Source organism: Aphidius gifuensis, linkage group LG2 (genome assembly GCF_014905175.1).
Source record: "Aphidius gifuensis isolate YNYX2018 linkage group LG2, ASM1490517v1, whole genome shotgun sequence".
Classification (NCBI taxonomy): domain Eukaryota; kingdom Metazoa; phylum Arthropoda; class Insecta; order Hymenoptera; family Braconidae; genus Aphidius; species Aphidius gifuensis.
In genome coordinates, this window is record NC_057789.1 from 4,669,928 (window position 1) to 4,690,318 (window position 20,391).

General features: G+C 22.5%; 3 protein-coding genes across 4 annotated transcripts; 2 read left to right on the forward strand and 1 right to left on the reverse strand.

Moving 5' to 3' along the window:
• Positions 1 to 4,042: 4,042 nt before the first annotated feature.
• On the forward strand, positions 4,043 to 6,805 carry LOC122848533 (phospholipase B1, membrane-associated-like). The gene is made up of 7 exons (XM_044146659.1): positions 4,043 to 4,269; positions 4,722 to 4,826; positions 4,952 to 5,163; positions 5,240 to 5,416; positions 5,504 to 5,796; positions 5,907 to 6,085; positions 6,597 to 6,805. The coding sequence occupies exons 1-7, from the start codon at positions 4,059 to 4,061 to the stop codon at positions 6,734 to 6,736; spliced, it is 1,317 nt and encodes a 438-aa protein (XP_044002594.1). The 5' UTR covers positions 4,043 to 4,058; the 3' UTR covers positions 6,737 to 6,805.
• A 1,087-nt stretch (positions 6,806 to 7,892) lies between these two features.
• Positions 7,893 to 13,795, forward strand: LOC122848534 (phospholipase B1, membrane-associated-like). Of its 2 annotated transcripts, none has more exons than XM_044146660.1 (9): positions 7,893 to 7,916; positions 9,185 to 9,556; positions 10,339 to 10,448; positions 10,558 to 10,762; positions 10,851 to 11,027; positions 11,095 to 11,254; positions 11,364 to 11,523; positions 11,585 to 11,736; positions 13,039 to 13,795. In XM_044146660.1, the coding sequence occupies exons 2-9, from the start codon at positions 9,458 to 9,460 to the stop codon at positions 13,215 to 13,217; spliced, it is 1,242 nt and encodes a 413-aa protein (XP_044002595.1). In that variant the 5' UTR covers positions 7,893 to 7,916; positions 9,185 to 9,457; the 3' UTR covers positions 13,218 to 13,795. The 2 variants fall into 2 exon arrangements, with proteins under 2 accessions (XP_044002595.1, XP_044002597.1); XM_044146662.1 differs by lacking the exon at positions 7,893 to 7,916 and adding an exon at positions 7,931 to 7,980.
• A 53-nt stretch (positions 13,796 to 13,848) lies between these two features.
• On the reverse strand, positions 13,849 to 16,150 carry LOC122849404. Its single transcript, XM_044148100.1, has 4 exons — positions 16,121 to 16,150; positions 15,570 to 15,780; positions 15,023 to 15,303; positions 13,849 to 14,963 (listed from the first exon to the last, which is right to left on the reverse strand). Exons 1-4 carry the CDS (start codon positions 16,148 to 16,150, stop codon positions 14,277 to 14,279), a joined length of 1,209 nt encoding a protein of 402 aa, XP_044004035.1. The 3' UTR covers positions 13,849 to 14,276.
• Between the last annotated feature and the right edge of the window lie 4,241 nt (positions 16,151 to 20,391).

The window sequence follows — 20,391 nt, forward strand, 5'->3', positions numbered from 1 at the left end:
AATTATCAATGTGGTAAATAAACATTTAAATTTTATTCATTTAAATTTTGTTTTTTCTCTGATTAAAGTATTTTTGGAGTTTAAATTTAATATAAAATTACAAAATTAATCAAATAATTATCATCATTTATATCGCAATTAATGGTTTGTTTAATTTTTAAAAATTTTTAATTAGGTCAACATAATAAGTATTTTTTACATAATTTCATAATTGATTTGATAATTTTTTACACGACTTAAATATGTATGTTAATTTTGATTAATAAATAAAATTAAAATGTAATAATTCAAAGAAACCACCACGAGGATAAAACTTTTAATTTTTATTTTTATTATATCACTTGAGAAAATATTAACGTCACAGCTTTGATTTGAGAGACAATATTCTGCGAATAATTAATGCAATACTTGATGTACAAAAAAAGTTTAAAGAAATATTTAAAAAAAAAAAAAAAAAAATGTATGACATTTGATTATGTGTTATCATAGCACATCTAGCATGATGATGTTACCATATCACATGACAAAAATAAAATAAAAAATAATTTGTGCAACTCATTTGAAATATTATTTAATAAAAAAAAAATAAAAAGTGTCGGCACTATTTTAGCTACTAATTTTTAGTCTCATATTACAATATTATCATTTTATGTGTTCTAAAATTATTATCGCTGATAATAATTATAATAATAATAATAATTGTGATTTAATAACAAATTTAAATCATATGACCGACCGGGTGGCCTCATTTTTTATATTTCATAATTACTTTTTCTTTATTTTAAATTTATATATGACATTTATTTATATTATTGATTTTATTGAAAATGACACTGTCGATTTATTAATTAATAAAAAAATATTAAATACAATGAAATAAATATAATAATATAATAGTGAATCATTGAAAGAAAATTATTATAATTTTATTTTTTTTTGTTTTTCTAATGATCAATTCACTGGTAATTTTAATAACAAAATCTGATGAAATTTATAATATTATTATCAACATTTTGTGAAATGTTTTAAATAAAAAAAAAAATCATTTATGCATATTCATGATGAGTATTTATAATTAAGATAAATTGTATTTAATCAAACATTTTGATGAATAAACAAATCATAAGGAAAAAGAAATAATATAATTAATTAATTGACTTTGAATAAAAATTATAAAATATAAATAAAAACATGATATATTTAGAGATATAAGTAATGTGATTTTTTAAAACTATATTTTTAATAGTTTTATAAATAAATAAAAATAATAAAAAAAATTTAACAACCAGTTGCTACTGGGCCATAAAAAAAAAAGCAATTTTTTCTAAACTTTCTGGAATATATAAAAAAAAATTTAAATCCGTGTTTAAAAGCTGAATTACTTATCAAGATGCAATTAATTTTACAGCTTCATTATAATTATTATTTATTGAAAAATGAGTTCATGTTCTTGATAAATAATTATAATAAACAATAAAATGTCGAGACCTATTTTCACAATGCAAAAGAAAAAATAATTATAAAATAGAAAAATAAATACATAAATAAATAAATTGAAAATTTAAACTATGGTGTTATGATGGCTTTTTAGAATATAATTAGTTTAATTAAAATTAATAAAAATGATAAGAAAATATGAATTTAATAATAGATATAAAATAAATATTAAAAAAAATAAAGTTCTTTAAAAAAATAATATACGATTAATATGTGGTAGGTTCGTTGAATGATTAATTGATTGGTTGATTATTTTGACATTGATTTGATAAAGTAATAGCACAAATGTATAATTTATATATTTCAAACTAAAATATCAATCAATGAAATTATTAATAAGAAAAAAATTTGATTCATTAATAATATTATTTATTTAACTAATCAGATCTTATCTAATCAAAAATACCCCACCTCCCTACAAGATTAAATATGTCATAATAAAATAATTAAAATATCAAAATTAAATTTTAAAATAATTTTACAAAAAAAATTTTAAATAACTATAGTTATATAATTTTTAAAAATATATAAATTATATTCTAAAAAATGATAAAAATAAAAGCTATTTTTATCAAATAATATACTGATAAAAAAATATATTTATATATTTATAAATACCCAATTGTTATGAAAATTAAAAGTTCAAGAATATTAAAAAACATTTTATGATCTTGTGAATGTAAAATGATTTTATATATGCTTTAATAATAATTTATTAAAATTTATTTACTTTGTTTAACTATAATTAATGAAAAAATTAATAATAATATAATAAAAGGATTATTAATCGTTGAAAGTTTAGTGAACTTTGATGACCTTTATGCATTTATATAAATTAAGAGCTATGTATTTTCTGATTACCAATAATTTTTGAATCTGTGTGGATATATAATCGTCAACCTTGACCTCCCAACAATCAACATCCAGCTTCTTAATAATTATTCTTATTTTATTTTTTAAATCAAATTTTTTCGTGTTGATATTTTTCATGTATACATAATTGGTGAATTTAATAAATTATTTTTGTTTTTTGACAAATTTATTTGATCCTCATCACGGCCTCATCGACATGCTCAATTTTTTTTATATTTTTTTGCTAGAAGATTGTACAAGATACTCGGATGACGATCGATATTTACACACAAAAAGCTGAAAATAGATGACACTCTTAAAATATTCAAGTCGTTTTAAAGTAAACCACTGTATTTTATTTTTTCAAGTTTATTTCTTTTTTTTTTTTTCTATCCTAAAAATTAATTATATATTTTACTAATTTATTGTTTTTTTTTCCTATTTGAAATAATTTAATTGAATTTAATCATCAAAAAAAATATAGCTCAAAAAATCGCTAATATTTTTAGTAAAAAAAAAAAATTGTTAAATATTTTTTAGACAAATTTTTATACAAATTAATTGCGTTTTAAAATAATATAATTTATTTATTAATTGTATCATTTTTTGAATATACAAAAAAAAAATTTTTTGATAATTTAAAATGAATCAAGAGTCATCTAGTGATGATGATACAGAACCCAAGAAAATTCAGTGTTATGATAAATTGAAAATCTTTCTTGTCGATGAAAAAAATTGGCGCCAAGTAAAAAAATTGTAATTTTGATTGTTTGATTCTATCCACGTGAATAAAAAATAAAAAAATAAATTTGTAAAAATAGATGATAATGTCATGAAGACTTTTGAATACTAAAATTTCAGATTCACGGATAAATATATGCATCAAATGTGCTGATATGAATACAAATATCAAATAACCGTTTATATATTTTTAAACAAAAGAATTATTTTAAATTTCTCTTTGTCGCGGTGTTTTTTTTCTGTGACGTCATACTACACGTGTTCTTATTTTTTAATTTAACAATACATTTGTGTTTTACACACGTTTTTTTTTTTGATAATAGATACCAGTTAATTGATCATAAATGACATTTATTTTTATTGTTAACATTCAATAATGACTCTTTGTTTTGAATACAAATTCTTCTAAATTTTTGGAGTTAAAAAAAAAATAGTTTCAGCTAATAAAACTAAGTAATTTCTCGGCATATTTATTTATTAAAAAAAAAGAAAAATATTATTAAATTTGTAGATAAATAATTGATACACAAAGAGTGAATTTTAAAATTAATTTTTAATAAAATACTTCCTAGATTATAATTTGAAACAGACCTTGTTGACGAGATGAATTTTTATCGAAATTTATTTACATTAATTTTCAATGTTAAAATAAAGAATAATAAATATATAGATATTTTTATTTTTATATTTTGATGTTCCTAAATATATTTTTTTTTGGTTTATCAAATTTAAAAATATTATTCTGGTTTTCAAATTAATTACCATGATATAATGTGTGTGATATCTGGACGTGGCAATGCACTTGTTGGCCTTGGATACGTGAGGACTCTAAGGTAAATGGTTTTTCTTTTTTTTTTTTTTTCAAACTTAACTTATTTTTTTTTGTTAAAACTTTGCTGATTCTCTCTGACTTGTTTATTCGTTATATTATTTCTCGACTTGTTATCCCCTATTTAACATCTTCCACAATGATTCTCTGTTCAGAAAGATATTTTCATTCAAACTACACAGTTGTTCTGCAAAATATATTGCAATCCAGTATGAATATTATAAATTTTTATGTTTATTTTGTCATTTATTCATTTCCAAATATCATTTTTGGACAACGTACTAGTTTAGATTCAATTGAAAATATAAAAATTTTAAGAGCAGTTAAAGATTTTACTTTGAGCTTTTTAGGTAAGTTTTTAAATTTGTATGGTGTTTTTTTTATCAATTTAATTTCTAGTGGTATTTTAAAAGATAAGATCATTTGTGTTTTTAAATTTATACAAATAAATTTATAAATAGTTCATAGATAAATAAAAAATTTGTTTAAAAAATTAGATTAAACCTTGGTGAATTTAAAAAAAAAAAAAAAAAAATTATATTTCAATTTATTTTACGTGAATGTAATTGATAAATGATATAGCAATTTTTATTGTATAATAATATTGAATTTTTTAATTAAATTAAACATATAATTAAGAATTTTACATATACACTAGTTTATTTATCACGAGGTATCATTGATGTCAATCATTTTAAACGTTTCATTACATAAAAAAATTAATTGACTGTGTTATTTTTTTTATCTTCAATAATAATAATTACAAGTTCAAATTTTTATTATACATGTATATTTTTAACAGGATCTACTGGAAAAAAAGAGAGTAGAGAATACAAAGATGGTGTTGACAAATCACGAGTTCAAGAACAAATTCCAGAAAATATTAATTTTCCTTGCAACGTAACTGGTATAATCATTAAACACAATCAATATAGAAATAAAAAATCATCATCATCATTACGATAATAATTATTTAAACATTACCCAAGTTTAATAGTTTTCCCATTATTATGTTTTTTTTTTTTTTTGCAGATGGTAGATCAAAGATTGTACCAACATCAGTAAACCGTCTTAGACCGGGTGACATTGACATCGTTGGAGCACTTGGTGATTCACTAACAGCTGGATTTGGTGTATTTTCAACATCAATTTTTAATATATTTATTGAAAATCGTGGTGTATCATTTCCCATTGGCGGACAAGATACATGGAGAAATGTTTTGACTCTTCCAAATATTCTCAAGGTTCAATAATCATCCAAGAATAATTAACAAAAATAAATAAATAAATATTAAAATTCCAATAATTTATAATCAATAGGAATTTAATCCAAATCTTTATGGCTTTTCACTTGGTGATTCATACTCTCATCATGAAAAAACAAAATTTAATATTGCCGAAGTTGGAGCAATGTCCAGGGATTTACCATTTATGGCAAAACTTATTGTTAGAAAAATGAAAAATGATCCAAAAGTTAATATTAAACAACACTGGAAAGTAAATTATAAATTATATTAAAAATATATACAATAATATTAATTTATTAATTAATAATTAAAAATATAATTAAATTTTTTATTATAGCATATTAATATATTCATAGGTAGTAATGATTTTTGCTCTGAAATATGTTGGGTAAAAAATCCATGGCAAGTGTTAAAAAATCATAAAATCGAAATGATTGAAACATTAAGAATATTGAGAGATAATTTACCAAGGACAATTGTTTCAATAATACCATCACCAAATCTAAAAGTCTTGGTAGAAATGAAGGGCAGATCAAAAATTTGCGAAATGACTGTTAGCATGGAATGTTCATGTCTCATTGGACTCACATGGAGAAAGCAACGAAATGAATTTTACAATCTTATGACAAGGTTACACATTTTATTAAATGAATAATTTTTTTTTTTTTTTTATTTGCATCTTTTTATTATCTTGAAAAATATTTGCAATATATTTATTTAATATTTTTTTACTTCAATAGATGGCAGGAGTTTGATGAACAAGTTGCAAATTTCGATGAATTTCATCGTGATGATTTTGCTGTTATTGCACAGCCATTATCAACAAATGTTAAATATCCAACATTATCAAATGGAATGACTGATTTTAGATATTTATCAAGTGATTGTTTTCATTTCAGTCAAATTGCTAATGCAAGAAGTAAGTTTATTATTATTTTTAAATTATTTACAACATCATTAAGATTATGTATTAATTTTAAACTCAAAACACATTAATCTTCAAGGGCTTATCTTCTTGATATTTATTATTATTTACTTGTCTATCTGTTCATTATTAATTTTTTTCTTCTTTTAATATACTTACCTTTAAATTACATAGTCATAAATTATATTGATATATCTATATGTAAAGAGGAAAAAAAAAAAGCAGGAAATAGATTTCCTGCAACATAAAAATACTGAACAACAAAAAGAGGAGCTTTTTTTTTAAATATATAATATGAAGAAATTTAATTCAAGAATGAAGATGATGTCAATGACATTACGAAATGTCTGGCCTTTCTCTTTCACTGATCATACATGCCAAACATATTTTTATAAATAAATATACATATATTTCTCACATCATTACACTGTCTGTTATTTTTTGATGATTGAATATTTGGTTTTTTATAAATGAGATGTTATCTTGTTAATAAATTATGTTACAGCTGCAATATCATTGTGGAGAAATATGCTAGAACCAACAAATAATAAATCACGATTATGGACAGATGAAGGACCATTTCCCTGTCCAACTGAAAAACGACCTTATATTGCAACACCTCAAAATTCAATCAAATTTCAATGACCTATTTTTATTTCTTTTGTTTCAATTAAAAGTTCATAAATTTATACTTAAATTTTAATTACCAAGATAAAGCTGTATATATTTTTTTTTTTTTTCAAAATTATTATGTGATATTAAATGACTGATTTTAGATAAATAAAAAAAATGACAATTTATTTTTTCCTGTCATCATGAAAATCATATTTTTTTTTCTCCATATAAAAATCACAATTTATAATAAAAAAAAAATTATTTGAAATATAAAACAAATAGTTATAGCTAGTTTTTTATTATGGCAATTTTTTTTTTTTTTTTAACCACATCAAACTTGTCTAGTTAACAATAATAGTACTTGAAAAAAAATTGCATAAATTTATGCAATATTTTTTGAAAGACAATGAGATATTAAAAATAAAAAAAAAAAACATTAACCACAGGAATTTTTGGCTCATAAAAATGCGAGATTAGTTTAAGACTTTTGTATCGTTGTGTCATCGTATGGCCCACACGCCACCACCTCGTCATGAATTTCTCTTTTTTTTTTTAAATTTATCATAACAATATAAATATTAATATATCCAATGATTAACTTCTCAATTTCTATTGCCTAAATAATATTCATAAATGATGATGAGAGAAAAAAAAGAAGTATATAATTAAAGAAAAATAAAAAAAACGTTAAACAAAAAATATTTTATATTATAAATATATATCCGCAATTGAAAAACATGTATACTCTTACTCACGTATTGGAAAAGTGCAAAGGCAAGTTATTGCACTGCAAGCATACAAAAAAAAAAAAATAGTCGAGAGTGCTTATGTGGATGCCAATGCGTTTCTGATGAGAGAAAAACGAATATATATATTTTTTTTATTTATAAAAAATATAAAATATATATATGAAAAGTAGAGGGGGGTCCCCAGCACCTGTTGATGCGCGTGGACATCACCTACCAGTTCTCTGGTTCACTACTTCATTCATACTCCGGCAAATCACCTGGACTCAGGTCTCCGTGTCTCTCCCCGGCTTACCTGGACTAATATTCAAGTTCATATATTATATTTTATATTAAATAATTTAACCTTTTATTACCGAGTTATGTTGATTATTTAATATCAAAAAAAAAAAATTAAAAATAAATTTAAAAATTAAAAACAAAGTTAAATCATTAAAAATTTAATAAAGTGAAAATTATTTTGTGTAAGTGTTTATGTGTTTATAACAAAATAAAATTATATTTTTATTTTTGATCAAATAATAAAAGGTAAGATGATAAATTAGAATAAAATTTTTAAAGGGAAAAATTTTTATATAATAAATAAGATAAAGTTGAAAGTATTATGTGAAGTAAATAATAATCAGATAAAACTATAGAGTAATAAATAACAAATAAATTTACGTATAATCATTTGAGAAGATACAAAACGTGTATATATATTTTTTTTATTTTTGTCTCATGATATTTGTCTTGTATATTTTCACGATGAAACTTCGACCTAGCGGGGAAAGTACCTAGCAAATAAAACTCATCGAAGAATTAAAAGTATTTGCCAAGTATTTAACCAAAGGTGAATTTGTCACTTGAATAATAATACGATTAAAAATAATTTAAATAAATAAATATGTTCTTTAATAATTTATAATTTATACAATTACATTTTATCATCAAAATAAAATATAAAAAATATAAAATTCCCATTTTTTTAATTTGATAATTATTTAAAAATGTATGCAGTGTTTAAAATTGATAATAAATATGAATATATATAGATCACTTTCATTTCAGTTATGATAAAGGGTAATTATTTTCGTCTCGATCCTCTTTTCATCATCGAAAATTATTATATTACTTTTTAATGTGCAATTTATAATCGAGCCGCTGTAATGTCATTGAATGACCTCGATCTTCGATTTCGATAATAATTTCGTGTACCGCGGTGAGACCGCCAGTTGAACGTCCCCATAGCCCCCGGGTTAAAAGAGAGTAGTCTCGGTTTAAATACATGTAACCCTTATTTATTCACATGTGAATAAAAAAAAATATATATATGATCAAACACTAACGTACTTGTGATTGGGCCAAATTACTATTTAGAAAGCTGTACGAAGATATAAAAAACAATCGACCAGTAAGACAGAAATTTAAAACACAAAAAAAAATTAATTTATAAATTAAATATCATAAGTAAAAATTACAAAATTTTATTAGTAAAACTAAATTTATGATAAAAAATATAAAATCCATTTAATGAGATAAATAGAAATGATTTTTTCATCACTTTTGATTTTGCAAAATTTATAAATATGTAGATAAAAAAAAATTTTATTTAAAAAATATTCAAAAAAAATTGGGGAAACTTTCGAAAATGATGCAAAATTTATGATAATCATGAGAACTTTGACACTCTCTATTAAATAAATACTTTTAAGATTTTTTTTAAAATAAACTTTTTTTTTTTTTTTTACAGGTTTTAGCAGTAGTAAAAAATAAAAAGTAAAAGTTATCTAATAGATAATGAAGAGTTGTTGGTTTATCGTTGCCAGACGATGACATTGAAAATATCTGTGAAAAATTTTGGCGGCAGAAGAGGATGGAGGAGCCTTTGATTTTCATCACTTGATGATTTCCTTCTTTCCCTTTTTTTTAGACAATTTTATTTCTAGATTATTTAACTACCCTTCTACTAACCTTTCCCTTGGAAAAAAAAATTCAAAAAACTGCAAAGAAAGCTACATCTAGGATGAGGAAGGAAATTTTTATTTTTGTAATTGTTATTTTACCAAATGTGCACACGCAATTCATTGCAGACTCGCTCAGATATTTACTCAATACAGGTCGAGTGAGTTTTAATTTTTTTTAAATTTTGAAAAATTTTTTAAACTTATAACAGTCGTAACATATTACGATTGGTTATTGATAAAAATAATATCAATTAAATAAACTACATTTAATCATGTCAATTGACGTAATCCACTTCATAAACTTTCTTTAAAAATATTTTATTTTTTATATTTTGTCATAAATTTAAAAGTCATGAAGTTGAAAATTTTCTACCTGTTTTTTTTTTTATCAATATTATTTTTTTTTCATTAGAAATCTATGATAAATATTATCTATTTAATTAATTTTATTTTTAATATACAAACCATATCAAACATTGACATGTTATTTTTATTTTTTTTTCCCCACCAATATAAATGTTTAAAATTCATTATAAAAAAAAAATATAATCACAATAATTACAATTTACAGATAAAAAATTAAATAATAAATTTCTTTTTATAAAATTTTAGCACATAATAATATCAACTTGTTTAGTTACAATTTACATTGAATAAAATGCAAAAAGTTTTTGAATTATTTAAATAAATTTATTATGTATAAATGCAAATTAAAGAAAAGGAAAAGTACAAACGTGACAAGAATTGTAAAAATATATTGATGGTCTCTTGACAATTTTGTGCACACTAAACTAACTGTAAATATAAATATGAAAAACTTGTTGGCCTTAATATTAAAAAAATTAAAATAACAACAAAAAAATCAAGTGTCAATTTTAATAATTAAAAATTCATACAAAAAATTTTTTAAAATTAAATAAAATATATTTTTTTGTTCAAGTATGAAATCAATGAGAATGGTGTATCTTATCCAACGATTGTTGATGGTGTTAGAAGACAACGTAGTATATCTCAACAGGTACCATTTCCATGTGACACTAAAAATGGAAGGTGAGAGTGAAAATAATTTTTAAATTATAATTTATTTATGCTAATATATGAAAATATAAATTAAATATTTATTTAATGTTCACAATGTTTATATTTAATTATTTTTTAGATCATTAAAAATACCGTCTGATGTAAATCGTTTAAAAATCGGTGATATTGATGTTATTGCTGGTCTTGGTGATTCACTTGTTGCAGCAAGTGGTGCACTTGAAGAATTTGCAATTGGTACATTCATTGAAGCACGTGGTGTTAGTTGGTGTGCAGGTGGACAAGGAAATTGGCGAACATATTTTACTGTTCCAAATTTAATAAAAGTATAATATTTGTCTTTTTTTATTTATAACATATATATAATATATTTATTAGTTGTAATAATAATTATTATTCAAAAAAAAAAACAAGGAATTTAATGGAAATTTAACCGGTTATGCTACGGGTACTGGAGAATTTATTTCTTCAAAGGCTGGACTTAATATCGCATTTCCAGTTGCTGCAACCGAAGATGCCCTACATCAAGCAAAAATTCTTGTAAAAAGAATTAAAAATAATCCAAAGATAGATTTTAAAAAACACTGGAAGGTAATATTTATTTGAATTAAATATATTTTCAAATATTAAATTACATTTAATTTAATTTATTTTTCAGATGATTACTATTTTATTTGGTGCAAATGACATTTGTTCAGCTCAGTGTTACAGTCCAGTGGCATTTTCACCAGCAAAATATGCGCTAAATCTTAGAAAAGCATTGGATTATTTAAGGCTTATGTTACCAAGAACATTTGTGAATTTAGTTCCTGCCATAGGTTGATTTATATTAACTTATATTTTATTTTTTACAATTAGATTTTTTTTGATTTTTATAAATACGATATTAATTTTAATTTTTTAATAATAATATTTTTTGTATTTTAGATGTAACTGTATCAGTTAGAGTGACTCGTAGTGTAATGTGTAATTTGATACATCCACTTTACTGTGCTTGTCTTCATCAAGGCAAAAGACCAGATATTGCTGCTTCAAAAATGGTCAGACTTTATCAGCAAGCTGTTGATTCTCTAGTCTCTTCTGGAAGGTATATAATTATAAATATAATTTAATTTATTATTAAATAATTATTTTTATTTTATTCAAAGGTATGATACCACCGAGGATTTTACAGTGGTTGTTCAACCATTTACTAAAATGTTTAATGCTCCAAATTCTGATCCAAGTAAAGCACCACCGTTTGATTCAAATATGGTCACTTATGATTGTTTTCATTTTAGTCAAAAAGGACATGCACTTGGTAATTATTATTAACATCTATTATTTCAATTGTCGATAACGTAGTTAAATAATTTTTTTATTTTTTCCTTATTTTCAACGCTCGATAGTTTAGATATTTTTTCTATATTTTTTTTAAATACAAATTTTATTTATAAAAAAAGATAATTTAAAAATTATTCATATTGTTTTTTATAGTAAAATATTATTTGCAATTATCATAAGATATTCTAAATAAGATGATAGATTAAAAAAAAAAATATAAATTTTTAAAATTCCATTTGAAGCACCTGGAAAACATAATGCAAATTAAAAATGAAAAAAAAAAGATTTATAGTTATTGTTGTCTGGCTGTATCATCAATTGATATTTAATTTTTATAATTTCTATTCTTGTTTTTTTTTATTTATTTATTACTATTAAAAAAAAGCCAGACAGATAGAGAAAAAAAAAAAAAAATTTATTACTCTTCAAGCAGACAGTTATGTACTATTGAATATTAGTTTTTTTGTTTTTTTATCGTTCAATTTATTCAGGGTATAAATCGATATTATATAATTTTTTTATTTTTCAATTAAAAGTTCAAATAATAATTGGCTTGTAATTGATATTTTATAAGCTCAAAGAAGACAATAAATATTTGTTTGATTAGAAAAATATTGTCAATGAGTTTATTAAAGAGAAACAAGACTGAATATTTTTTTGAAAATTATTTTACATGATGATTTGCGTTTTAATAAATTTTTCCAGTGTTAAAATTTATCTACATTATTTGAGTTATTTATAAATCGAAAAGATAATGGAAAATATATTTTTTATAATTACATTTGTCTCGTTTGATTGACAAGGTATTGAAACAATTTAAAAATAATTTAAAATTTTGCTTTTTTTATCGTCAATTAATGACACTATTTATTGCTTTTTCTCACACTCAATGAAATATTTATAAATCATATTTGAAAAGTAATTTTAAATGACAGGAAAATTATAATATTCAAAAAAATAAATTCACTTGATATTTAAATATAAAAATAATATATTTATAATATTTAAAGTTTGTTTAAATAATAAAGTGTCATGTACTTAAAATCATTTGAGAAAATAAATTTTTTTAAATGAGGAAAATAGTCATGAAACTGTCGAAACACGTGTATGTATTATTTTTTTTTTTTTAAATAACATTACATAGTCGCGTGACATTTATACACACGCGTTATGTATTATATATTTATTTTTTTCAATAAAAATATTGAATGCTATTGCATCAGTGACCTCTTTATTTTCAAAAGCAACAAAACATTAATTTTTATTTTTCATTTTACAGTGGCAAATTTATTGTGGAACAATATGCTCGAACCAGTTGGAAATAAAAGCCAAAATCATCTTCCAAAGCTGATGGAAAAAGTCCATTGTCCAACTGAAAATGCACCTTATATATTTACAAATAAAAATTCAAAAAGATATCGTGATTATGGACATCAAGATGGAATTATTCCTCGATGAAAAAAAAAAAAAAATTACATGGAATTTGAGAATGGTGTTTCTGATAATAACCTTGATGGATATATGATTTTTTTTCAACAAAAAAAATCATAAAAAATTCATCAAGATAGATGGAAAAAAAAGAGCATTAAAATTGCTGAACTGCCATTGCGAAATATGCGTGAAAAAAAGTAAATTTGCCAACTCACAAGATAAATGAGTTTTTTTTTTTGAAAAATAGTTAAATTAAAATTTTATGATTAATAATAAAATATTAAATTAATCAGAGCCCGTGTACCTCTAATGCTCAATCCTAATTAAGCAATATAAAAAATAATTTATTTAGATATTTTTTAAGATACTTAAGATTTATTTAGATAGATAGTTCAAATTAACTGACTAATTTTTATCGAAATATATATAATGATCTTGCTCAGGTTTATGACCTATTATAATATATTATAAAAAATAAATAAATAAATATGAAATTGTACCTTTATTTAAAGAAAAAAAAATATAGTCAAGTGCTCCAAGTTGCACCCTAAGTGTCCCGTAGGATTTTTTTTTATTTTTTTTTCTTGCCGTTCGATTAATTTTTTTTTTATATTTCATCTATCATTATTAAATTTCAGTAATTTTAAATCTTTGGGCTTTGAATTCAGATATGAAAATTTATGGTTAAAATTTTAACTGTATGATTCGAATCAGCATTATATATATGTGTATACATTTTATAGCTTATTAATAGCTAGTTACAAGATTCAATCTAACCGAACTATAGACGGAACTCTACCAATCTCGGATTTCTTTTAACGTTCGATGCTGTTCAATACGCAAAGTATTTTTGCTTCTGTTCATATTATATTTTATTATAAAATTTGTATAAAAAAATTATGATTAATCTGATTTTGTTTTTATAAAAACTATATATTATAAGGTAAAATAGATATTCACTGGCCAGTTATTATCTATCGAAACTGTATACATTTTTTAGCTAATATACAAATAGCTAGTCACGAGATTCAATCTCACGAAACTGCACAAAATTCTACCAGAGTATATCTAGATCAGTATGTCGATTTATTTTTCATTATTAAAATTAGACTTAAAAAAAACATCTGATAGCGCTAATGATTTGAAAATATCATCACGATCTTCAAAAGATACATAAATAAATATTGGTTTTTTATGATATTTTGTTAATTCTAAAATTTCTGTGACAATTTTAAAAGTTACTTTTGTATTTCTAACATATAAAATTTTTAAATTTGGCAAATTTTCAAATAGTTTAACTACTGATCTATTGGTGATACAAGTGCAATTAGATAAATGCAAGTATTCACATTTTTCATAAGCTAAACATTGAACTGATTGATCAGTGATAAAGTCATTTTTTTCTAATCCATTTAAATTAAATTTCAGTGATTCTAATTGTTTTAAATTATTAAGTGCAATCATACCATTATCTGTTATATTTTTACCAATTACATCTAAATGCTTCAATTTTTTAGCATTATTACAAAGATTAATGAAAAATTCATCTGTAACGCCACAATCATAATCAATATACAAGGTCTCAAGATGTTGCAAATTCCCAATTGGATACATGTTGATTGTTTTATCAAACACTGAATGATTGTTCAGCCAGGAACACATGAATCTTAAATGTACCAAATTTTTTATTTCACCTATTGACTCGACTAATGATTGGCTTGGTTCAAAATTAATTAATTTTAATTTATTCAAAGTGATTAATTGAGGAAATACCTGAAAATAAATGAAATTTTTTATCGTCATATAATAATATTTAAAAAATTTAAACTTACCAAAGCCAATGAATCTGGTAGGCCGAGATATTTTTCATTTTGATTACGTGAAAGACATAACTCTTTCAAGGTTCTACGAACTTCTTCTAATGACTTGACTAAAGTCAATGGTAGAGTTGAATTTTTACATTGCCAATGAATCCTCAGTATTTCAAGATGACACATGTTATAAAAAACATTTTCAAAATCTTGATTTTCGAATTCTTTAAATTGTAATAAAAGTTCTTTGAGATTATGACAATTAGTAGTAATAAATGGCATTATTTGCGAAAAAGGATATTCTTTTACATTCAGAAATTCAAGGCGAGATCCACAAATATTAATTAGGTATTTAAAATCATTTACTTTTTCATGTAATTTATTATCAGAATGAGCTTTATCCTTTTTAAATCTATATGATCTACAGCAGGAGTAAAAGAAATGATTCTGGTCATCTGTGCATACTGAAAAATTAATTAAATATCATCATTAGTATATTTAAAATATATAATATTATAAAGTTTATTTTATTTTATCATAAAAAATTAAAGTGTCGTTATATTCTTACTTTCTTTGAGTCGTTCACTAACAAATATTCCATCCTTTTCAAGCACCAACCAACAATATACTTCCATTGCTCTATGTAAACGATTCATTTTGCATTTATCGAAATTATTATTTACTACATCTTTATGTTCATTAGTACTACTAAAAACAGAAAATCGATCAGTACCAATATTTATAAGATTGCGTTCATCTTCATAGTCATCTGCAAGAGGCTATAAGATAAAAAAAATATATTATTTATTTTATAAATTTGTCTTATTTTTTTCGTAATTTTTATAGCTAGAATTTACAAGTTTGACTACATTAATGACGTTATTCTTTATTTCAATTTAAATATTAATTAGCTGGAATAAATTTATTAATATATTACTTTGAAAACTTTTAATTTATTAATATTTAATACTGATGTACTGATGAATTGAATTTTTAATTTGGCTTTTTATTATTGATTATAAATTATAATAAACAATAAATAATTACATTAGCTAAAAACTTAATTAATTTGCGAATATTCACTTGATCTTGATACAATATAGATAAATTAAAACTTACTATTTTTTCCAGGATTTGGTCAATATTCATTGTATCTCTTGGATGGTTAATCTTTGCACCAATCTGTTCAACAGAAATAAATAAAATCTTGTAAAGTTAAGTTGTGACCCGTCACAACCTTTTAGGACCACGTGCAGTACGTATATGAGCCCAGAATCCCGATAGCCAGATATATAAGCTATGATAGTTTAAATGACTGTAAAAATTTTTGGGTCCACCAGGCGACCCATTCTGGTCGTGCGGTTTTTATTTCTTTCAGGTCTTTGATGTCGGATATTTCCATTAGCAATTGCCGAGTTCGCTTCATCTTCCAAAAAATAAGCAGTTTAAATTTTTTGCCAATATAGGGCCCAGAACATAAAAGACCCGAAAGAAATAAACCGCATGCAATACGTATATGGGCCCAGAATTCCCCTTGCAGAATTCTGGGCCTCATAATAGCTCAGCAGGATATACCAATCCAAATACTTGCAAATATTTGGGCAGGGCCTTATATCCTGCAGCAATGAACATAAAGACCCGAGAGCGCCCTAAAGGGAATTGGGCCCTGTCGGAAAATAAGAATATTAAATCTAATGAGGCCCAAAAATTAAAAAAAAATATCATGTCTGTTTCTGGGAAAAAAAGAAAACCGAAATTTGTTTTAACATCGACTAATTCGGTTCAGCGGTTCAAAAAATTTCGCAAAAAAAACAATTTGTGACACTACATATCGTTGAATAAAAAAAAAAAATAAACGACCAAAAAATTTGAAAAAAATATCGTAGATTCTACAGATGAAGCGTCGTCGATTAAAACATTGCCGGAATTGATCGGTCAATATTTAAAATTGGGCCCTCCTAAAAAATGGGAATATTCAATCTAATAAAGCCCCAAAATTGAAAATAAGAACTTCACATTTTATCTCGAAATAACAAAAAGTCACATAAAAGCGAAAACATAAGTGTCTTACGGAGCACTAAAAAAAAAAAATTTAATTCTTCTAGAATATTCGAGAGAAAGTATTGGAGTAACATGTCAAGGGTATCAAGTGTCTAATGAACTTGACCTTGAATTAACCATATATACCTGTAAATTTCCAATGATCAATAAATAATTATTATTATATTTTTTTGCATTATTTTATCAAGGATAACATTGCATTATTCACTGTTCAATCACCCAAGTATTATTTTCATAATAAAAAAAAAAAGAAAATTAATTGATTAATTAAGAAAATATTTTTGATTGGCTTTTATCTAATTAAAAAATTAAAATAATATATTAATTGTAATATAAAATGAACTACAAATTGAACTATAAATTGCTTTGAACTTGAAGAAGTTTGTAGTTTTTGATTAGCTTTAATTTACAAAATGACAATTACTCACGTGTCAATTTATCAAGTAACACAAGTCACCTTGTCATTACACAATAACAAATATATTTCCTTTAATTTATTTTAAATCCTTCGATAATTACATTGATCTATTTTACATTGAGCATCGTTATAAATTCACATGGTCAATTTTACACGTGTGACAAGGCTTAAATGTTATCAATTTAATATCACCATTAAATGATCATTAATTAATTTTATATATCATAAATAAATTTAATTACTTTTTAAATTATTCATTGGAAAAAAAATAGCATGTATTGATTTTTTATGATGTATCATTGACTATTGATTATCTAGCTTTTAAGATTTAATTTTTTCTAAATATTTAAACAAGTAAAAGTATTACTTATTTAAATAAATAAAATTAAAAAAAAAATTTCAGCCAGTAGAATATATTTAAGGAATTTTTTTCTTTCTTCTCACAATGGTTCAATGAACTTGAATTCAAGAGAAGTGTTTCTGCGAATAAAAAAAAAGAAACGATTGACGTCAAACTATGCTTGGGGTGAATTCGAATGTTGCTGGTCCACTTTTACGAAAATAAAAAAAAAGGTCAAAAGAAGAAATTTAAAAATGAAGAAGAGCAAATAATGATAGAATAATTGTTTTTAAATAATTCAGAAAAATAATCATAAAAAATCTTCAATTATTTTTCAAAGAGGAAGAGAATATTTGAAGAATAAAAAAAAATGGCTTATGCATTCGAAATGTCAAAGATCAAGGTATCATGTTCAATGTAAATATATAATCAAACAAACAACTTATTATTTTATGCCATGTTTTCATTAAAATAATGGACAAATAAATAATGAAAAAAAAAAAATTTATAAATGATAAATAGCCGGATTTCTCGGTCACTAGAAGACATCATGACTTAATCGACCTAAAAAATAAGTATATACTTTGTGTGTTACATTTTACTGTGTCAATTATTTATCGGACTTTTTATTTCACAATAAATATTACTAACAATTAGTTTAATTAATCATTCCAATTTCAATGGAAATAAAAATAATAAATATTTATAATTATCATTTGAACTAATTTACCAAAGACAACACAAGGTTCTCAAGTTTATCATATCATGTTTACTAATTATTATGAATTTAAATTTTCTATTAATTTAAATTCCTTTTGAAATTTTAATTACTAAAATTTAATTTTACATTAAAAAAATAATAATTTAAAATTTTTTTCATACTTTTAAAACGTATTCCTTGTTGTGATATTAATTTTTTAAAATAAAACCCATTTCAGATAAACTTATTCTTTAATTATTTAATTATCAGATGTAAGTTAAAACTAATATGCATTTTATATTTTTTTATCTCTAGAAATTTACGAAAAATTAAAAATCGTATGATACATAATATTGAATAATAATTTATTTTTTTTTATCAATAATAATATTTAATATCTTGGGTTATCATATTCAAGGAAAAATTATAAAAATTAAAATAAAATCCAAGCTAGAATATTATTATAAACTTTTTTTTTTTTTCAAGTTAAATTTAGATTATATTATGTATGAAAAATAGTAGCCTCATGTCACGTTTATCAACGCCTGATTTGATATAATAATTAAAGTGATTCCACGTGACTAATTAAATATTAAAATCAATATTATATTTGCAGAAAAAAACTACATATTATAACACATTTGCAATTTCATTATATAATAATATTATAATTTAAATTTATGAAAACAAATTGATAATTAAAAAAATTAATAAATATTTAGATACAAATGATTCTAAATGAATAATGAAAAAAAAAAACAATTAATTGTACTAACAATTGAATTTTATTTGCATAATGAAATTAATGAAATTACTGGTACAAAGAATATTTAAATGACTTAATATTTCGACATGCTATTCAATATAATGCTCAAATAATTGTGAGATGAGAATCAAGATTTAAAAAATAAAGATTCTAAAGTTCAATTATTAATTTATTAAATACGTCAATTGTAAAAAGGAAAATAAAAAAAAAATAATATTCTCGTTTTTTTTTTCATCATTTCCGACATTTTTATGATGATTTATTGTTTAATTGTCTATAATTAATAAGGAATGTGGAAAAACCAAACTTCTTAGTACTGTTGATCATTTCTATTTATGATTTTTTTTCCTTTTTTTCATATTTTAATATTAATTTTTAATCGAGAAGAAGAGAAAAAGTTAATTCAAGTTGTTTTTTCGAAATTTATGAATGTAATATATCTATAGATATAATTTTTTTTTTTTTGCCAATAATTTGAATAAATAATAATTATAAAATAAGGAAAAAATTAACTACATCAAGATGATTTTTAAATAAGGAAAAAAATTTGCTACATTTAAACGGATGATATACTGAACTAGTTGAAATGATAATTAATCATTTTTAAATGCCAATGAAATCCTTTTAATAATTTTACTATCAACCTACTTGTGTATTATAATTAGGTCATACTTGTGATTAATTTAAAAATTTAAAATATGACCTAAAAATAAATTTACATTTGTCATAATAACGATGTAAGAATTTAGTAATATGCAAAAATAAATAAATAATTCTTGATGATAAAAAATAAAATACTTTATTGACATGAATTATTAGGTTGTTTAAAAATAGAAAATATAAGAGGTAACTTAGCCACATCCGGTCAATTTTATAACAGCAAAAACACAATTAAATGATAACAATATATTTAAACTTAAAGTCAATGTAATCAAAAGTAGCACACGCACGAATGTCTCTTCAAGAATATAAATTAACACTTGTTATTCCCACTCAAGTCATCATTTTATCGTTCATTTCCTACTGTTATTATTTTTAATAAAAATTTTTTTATTGGCGCTAATGAAAAATGAAAAAAAAACATAAATAAAATCAACAAAAATTT

Excerpts from the sequence above, each read along its gene's own strand:
- LOC122848533 (XM_044146659.1), top strand. The coding sequence starts at position 4,059 with ATGATTCTCTGTTCAGAAAGATATTTTCATTCAAACTACACAGTTGTT. Across the intron at positions 4,270-4,721 it reads TTTTACTTTGAGCTTTTTAG|GATCTACTGGAAAAAAAGAG; the intron begins GTAAGTTTTTAA and ends TATTTTTAACAG. Across the intron at positions 5,797-5,906 it reads TTTTACAATCTTATGACAAG|ATGGCAGGAGTTTGATGAAC; the intron begins GTTACACATTTT and ends TTACTTCAATAG.
- LOC122848534 (XM_044146660.1), top strand. The coding sequence starts at position 9,458 with ATGAGGAAGGAAATTTTTATTTTTGTAATTGTTATTTTACCAAATGTG. Across the intron at positions 10,449-10,557 it reads TGTGACACTAAAAATGGAAG|ATCATTAAAAATACCGTCTG; the intron begins GTGAGAGTGAAA and ends ATTATTTTTTAG. Across the intron at positions 11,028-11,094 it reads ATTTTAAAAAACACTGGAAG|ATGATTACTATTTTATTTGG; the intron begins GTAATATTTATT and ends TTTATTTTTCAG.
- LOC122849404 (XM_044148100.1), bottom strand. The coding sequence starts at position 16,150 with ATGAATATTGACCAAATCCTGGAAAAAATA. Across the intron at positions 15,304-15,569 it reads TAGTGAACGACTCAAAGAAA|AATATCCTTTTTCGCAAATA; the intron begins GTAAGAATATAA and ends TGAATGTAAAAG. Across the intron at positions 14,964-15,022 it reads TACCAGATTCATTGGCTTTG|GTATTTCCTCAATTAATCAC; the intron begins GTAAGTTTAAAT and ends ATTTATTTTCAG.